The 5921-nt window shown below is 39.6% G+C and overlaps 2 protein-coding genes across 2 annotated transcripts in view; both read right to left on the reverse strand.

Annotated features, from left to right (window-relative positions):
• LOC109537508 (protein sine oculis) overlaps positions 1-5921 on the reverse strand; it is a 181996-nt gene that overhangs the window by 27487 nt on the left and 148588 nt on the right. The gene's annotated exons all lie outside the window — the stretch shown is intronic.
• On the reverse strand, positions 455-4687 carry LOC109537540 (cilia- and flagella-associated protein 70). The gene is made up of 3 exons (XM_019904323.2): positions 4124-4687; positions 1523-3868; positions 455-997 (listed from the first exon to the last, which is right to left on the reverse strand). The coding sequence occupies exons 1-3, from the start codon at positions 4647-4649 to the stop codon at positions 522-524; spliced, it is 3348 nt and encodes a 1115-aa protein (XP_019759882.2). The 5' UTR covers positions 4650-4687; the 3' UTR covers positions 455-521.

Below are 5921 nucleotides of genomic sequence, written 5' to 3' on the forward strand. Positions count from 1 at the left end.
CAAGAAGAAATTCTACCGAACGACGGCCTAAAAACCCGAAAATTCCATTAGTTTCACGGAATGCCCTCGAAAGTCTATCTCTTTTGAGAATAGATGCGGTGTTCAATGCGACTTCTAATATTATTCTCATATTCTAATGCTTTGGGAATGTAAATGAGTAGAATACAAGGGGTTCTTTAAAACTTTTTCTTCCTTCTAACTTAATTTCTGCCTCATTTTGAGAACTGAATAATTTTGAAGTCTGAACATTAGGACCCGTTCAGACTGATGAGAACAGTGTAAGCGTTCAAGCAAACCACTTCTGAAGATGCAAGCCACTCGTGCTTGCGAAACGTCAGGAAGAAATTCTACCGAACGACGGCCTAAAAATCCGAAAAATCCATTCGTTTCACCGCATCTATTATTGAAACTTATCTTCTTTTAGACGAAACTATAAAATGTGTCTGTACACAACTTTATGTATGTTCTCAACTTTATTGTGGAACCAATCACCTTTAGGTAGATATACATAAATTTGATGTTCAAATACTATTGGCTTTGATGAACTCGGCCGTAATTCCATCAATTAAATAAGCATCATCCAGTTTGCTCTTCATGCTTTGTTGGTAGCATTGTTCTGCCTCGTGCAGCCGATTGAGTTTGAGATTGATCAAAGTCAAGTAGCCCCACACTTCAGCATGTCTGTTGTCTTTTATGTTGGCCTCATTCAAGCACTCTTCAGCACTAAATACGTCGTTTTGCTGGAAGTACAATTTTCCTACCATGAACCAAACGTGCGGCGTTTGATGGTATTTGCAGGCGGTGAGGAGCAATTTTCTCGCTAGCTGATCTTCGCCTAATTTGCTAAGCACATCAGCGCACTTTAGGTAGACCAAATGAATGTCCTCCGGCCGATCGAAAGATTCGATGACATGGAAGTATTGAGTTTTCGCTTTTTCCAAATTTCCCTTTCCGAAATTTGCATGGGCTGACAAAGACATTAACGCAAAATCAACACCTGGAAGTAACTGTTTTAGAGATTTTTACGTGTCTGGTAGCGTCCCCCAAAACGCAAGTATGTTCATCTAACGGGTTTGAGATTGGATTCAAAACTCCTTTTATTGCCTGAAAATGGCCGGACGCCTTGACTCATTACTGAGGTATTTCTCAAGACTATTTTTGACACCAAAAGGTCGTTATGTTGTTATAGCGAGTTTGTTCTAAGTTAAACTGCTGTTTTCAACAGTGCTTTTAAGAGTAGTACACAGCAACGGGTGGTCAAATAATCATATTGTTTACTACAGAAAAATGCTGATGTTTGTTTAACAATTAATTACGAATTGCTCATATCATCATGATCATGCGTATCTTCGCGACATGGAAGATCATATTATGACCTTTAATATCAAAAATAGTCCTGATAAAGACCCGAATAAAGGGTGGAAACATCGGCAATGATTAGAGAGTAAAGATCATTTTTAATCAAACCCCAATACCCGGTCATACTTGAGTAGACTTTTTTATGAGTAAAGCTTGAACTCACCCAGCGACTCTTTAGCTTCTTCTATATGTTCCAAAGCATGATCATAGTCCTCCCTATAATAACTTGCAATTGCCAGCAAGTAATTAACATATGGGTAATGCTTCGGAATGAGCACTTCTTCGGCCAAGGCCAGCTCGGCCCACGAAAGCAGCCTGAGCTTCAATAGAAGCATGGCGGTTTTGAAAAACACGGTTTTTGGAACATTTTGGCCGCTCCAAGCTAAGTCTTCAAAAGAAGTGATGTAATCGCGCGACACAATATGTTCTGATGACTTCCTGGCCATATCCATTGCCATTTCCATTCCTTCCACTCTTCCGCACTTTTGGTAAAACAGGTATAAAACGCACCAGCCCTCCGCCCATTTGGACTCCAGAATCATCAAATTTAAGAAGCAGGTTTCGGCTTCTTGGATTTGCTCTTTATCGGCCATTAAGGCACCAAAACAAAGTAGGGCATATTTATGCTTGCAGTCGATTGCTATGGCTTCTTTGAGGCACTCGAAGGCCTTTTCAGTGTTCTTCACTTCCAAGTTGTAGATTGCATAGTCAATCCAGAGATCTGGAGCTCGAACAAGGCAAATGCGCTCCAGAAAATATCGGTCGGCTTTGTCGAATAGCTTTAATTCGGTGGCTTCCTTGGCATTGAAGAAACTTTCGTCTTCAGGCAGTAGATTTTGCGGTTCTACTGGCTTCATCCCTGTACACACTAAGTTGTTTAAAATGCTGTGCATTTGGGAGGTGAGGTCGCAGAAAACTTCCGATATCAGATTCTGGTACTTTTTGTTGTTCCTGAAGTCGCTTTCTTCGCAGCTGTACTTGTTTGAGATCAGAAGAGCAGCTGAATTGGTAATAGAGCCCAAGTAGGCCTGGTAGACACCATTTTTCTCCAGATATTCCATGAAGTTTTCGAAATTCGGCCTTGCAGTTGCACTCATACTTTCACTGAATTCTATCCAGTTTCTATTCAAGTCGGCAATGATTTCCCTTATGGTCTGCTGGTACAGCTCATCTGCCACGTTTCTATTGAGAATAGTTTTGGAGGTTTGCATCGCCTTCGTTTGAAGTTCGTGAAGGTCCGCTTGTAGCTCCTCAATGTTTCTTTTCGGCTTGAAGGGTTTGAGAAGTTCAATTTCCACTAGTATAAAACACGGGTTTCCTTCCTCGTTGTAGACTTGAACGCTCGGCTCTGGAGCAGGAGGATCTTCTGGTTTGGGCGGCAGTTGATTGGCCAAATTCTTATCTTGCTTTTCAGCAGAACTTTTATCTTTTTTGGACGCCTTTTCCTTTTTTTCGCCTTTCTTCTTTTTCATGGTATCCAGTTTGGTTTTGGACGTTTTGCTTGTTCCAAGGTCCGATTTCGGTTTGGGCATGAAATATGAATCAGTCAAGCCGAAGTTGGCGGCTTCCTCAAAGGTGAAAGTTTTCACCGGAGCGGCCACCCTGACTTTGGAAACGCCAGGATAGAGAAGAGCTACAACATCCAGAACTGCCATTAAGTGAAGATAGGGGGGCAGTTTGGCGGGTTTGTTCCTGGAGTGACTTTCCTCATTGTCATCATCATCTAGAGCTTTCTGCTTTTTAGTTCTTGGAGTAACAAACAGCTCGAGCACAAGCCTCCGATGAGTAATTATATGAGCAGCAAAATGATTGTTGCTGTTTCTGAACAGGATGTTTCTCTTCAAGTAGTTGTACTCCAAGCGTGGGGCTCCTTCTCTGAAGCCGTCTTCAATGTTCAACTTTGCCTTATTTGTTACTTCTTTAAAGTCGTTCTCTATGAAATATTTGGTGGTATTTGCGTTGTATCCAATGTCTTGGACTCCTGGCCATCTTTTGGGGAGCCTGCTTGGTGGTGTTGCGTTTGTGACTTTCGGATTGGAAACAATCACCGGATACGCTTCGTTGTTCTGAAGAGGCAGAATAGCGCAAATTTTGCAATCCATCTCCGGCCCCATCAGCGCAGGAACATTGCAAATTGATTCCACCGTGAAGTTGAGAATGTTTTTGATATCGACTAGTAGAGGGGCTTTGTCTTTGATTTCAACTGTAACTGTTGCTTCCGGGAAGTTTTTACATGCACTTAGCATGTGGCAGGTTTGTTTGACTGGCTGAAGAAGCAAAGTTTCCGAGAAAGAAACTTCGGAATAAAATAGTGGGATCAGATCGATCACGCACATTCCGTAGATCTCTGACTTTATAGCGATAGCTTCCGATTTGCTTTTACTATCAGCTTTTGTGGATGCTTTCGAGGTTCTCGAAGGCTTGGATTTATCGGAAACTCTGCTGGTAGCGGATTTCGATCGGGACTTGCTTTTATCTCGGTCACTTTTTTCAGGTTTCACCTTTTTATCTGCAAGCATTATAAGGCCATAATTTATTTTAATCGGAACTTCCGTTAATTAGAATGCAAGCAATTCAACATTGGGCGGGTTTAATTTGTGGATATCCTGTAATTTGTCTTTATTTTTATGCCGATGCTTTTCATAAGATTTTCCGTGTTAGTGTCGCTGTAATAATGTGAATTTCCTCTCTTTCTCAATTTACCGGATGTTTTTTCTAGTTGATGAGCAATTTTTCCGATTTTGCTATATCGTACGAGAGTTACCTTTCTTTTTCTTCTTTCGCTCCTCGATTTGAACCGCAGGTTTTTCCCCAGTGAACGCTTCATACAAGCTAAACAAACTGTCAACTTCCTCAACTGCGATGGCATCTTTCGCTTCTTTGGCCTCTTGCAGTTGCTCATATAGAGCCGGATCTAAAGACCCTGATGATTGTATGACCGATACGAAAATCGGATTGGATGATAACTGATCCAACTGTTTGGGCGAATTCATATCTACGTTGATTTCAAACGTGTCCAACACTGGAATGTTTTCATCGTCAGTAACTGGAACTGGTTGAGTTTCCCCAATATCTACTTCCAGATATTTTAAACTTGCTTTTATGTCTGATATGGGGAAGAGCGGCATAATTTTTCGAAATTCGTTGATGGTGATAACAATAGTTCGCATATCGGGGGGATTTTCCAGGGATTCTCCGATGTGGGCTTCATTCTGACTGTTAACGGCTTCATCTGAAAGTTTGCTATTTTTGGGCGTTTTTTGGGTTTTATCGCTTGTCTTTGATGACATTATTTTAAAGTCGTTTTTGATTGACAATTATGAGCAACTTTGTACCGGAACAACGTTTTAGAACAACTGTTTTAAATCGTTTTCTAGATTGTCAGTACTTGGAAGTACTTTTGATATTTTTCCAAATGTACTGGAACCAAGCGTTTGGTGTGCAGTATAGTTTTTTTGTCAGTGAAACGACAATCTTTGTTCTTTTTTATTAGTAGCAGATGAATTTCAACACAACTTATTCTCATGTTCTGTAATCACATTTTTCTGTTATTTTATATTTCCCTGCTTTTTGACAAAAGTAATTTTTATTGCAAAATCAACTGTTCTGATAGAAAATTCAATAAGTTCTTTCGTCGATTTACTGTTTATTTTCAGAAGTTGTTCAAACCTTTTTCTCAGGGATTAATTGAATATTCGCCCCACAATCGTTGCCACAATGCAATTTATGAATCTATTTTCATCGACCATCAAGCGAAGTCGGTCCGAGTATTTGCAAAAATTCATTTTAATATTTGTTGAATTTTCAATGTCGAAACGTGCACTTAAATACTTTCACATACATTTGAGTCTGTAACTGCAAACAAGTGCCTGTGTAATCACCTTATTTGCACTCTTCTCGTATTCGGTTAATTAACTCCTGCTCAATTTATACCGGTGTTCAGTAATCCATTGGTTTAATGTGATCTTACATACGTGTTAGGAATGTAGGATTCCATACGATCTAAACACAATTTCCAACATTTTCAGAATCGACCGTCTTCTATAGATTGTCCAGATTTCAGATTTCTTCTTGGCCTGGTTCAGCAATTGTGATTGTTTTAAAAACAGAGCACTAGTTTGGAACCATCTATTTTCAGACCACATTTTCCAAAGCTCTCAAAAATCAGGCTTCCGTACGATCTAAACAAAATTTTCAACATTTTCAGGCTCAATTGTCTTCTATAGATTGTGCAAGTTTCAACTTTCTGCTTGTCCTAGTTGAGAAATTGTGATTTTTTTAAAAACAGAGCACTAGTTTGAAACCGTCTATTTTCAGACCACATTTTCCAAAGCTCTCAAAAATCAGGTTTCCATACCTTCTAAACAAAATTTTCAATATTTTTAGAATCAACTGTCTTCTATAGATTGTCCAGATTTCAGATTTCTGCTTGGCCTGGTTCAGAAATTGTGATTGTTTTAAAAACAGAGCACTAGTTTGGAACCATCTATTTTCAGACCACATTTTCCAAAGCTCTCAAAAATCAGGCTTCCGTACGATCTAAACAAAATTTTCAACATTTT

Source organism: Dendroctonus ponderosae, unplaced genomic scaffold (assembly GCF_020466585.1).
Source record: "Dendroctonus ponderosae isolate FM_Combo_2020 unplaced genomic scaffold, Dpon_F_20191213v2 Dpon_F_20191213_3, whole genome shotgun sequence".
In the NCBI taxonomy this organism is placed as follows: Eukaryota; Metazoa; Arthropoda; class Insecta; order Coleoptera; family Curculionidae; genus Dendroctonus; species Dendroctonus ponderosae.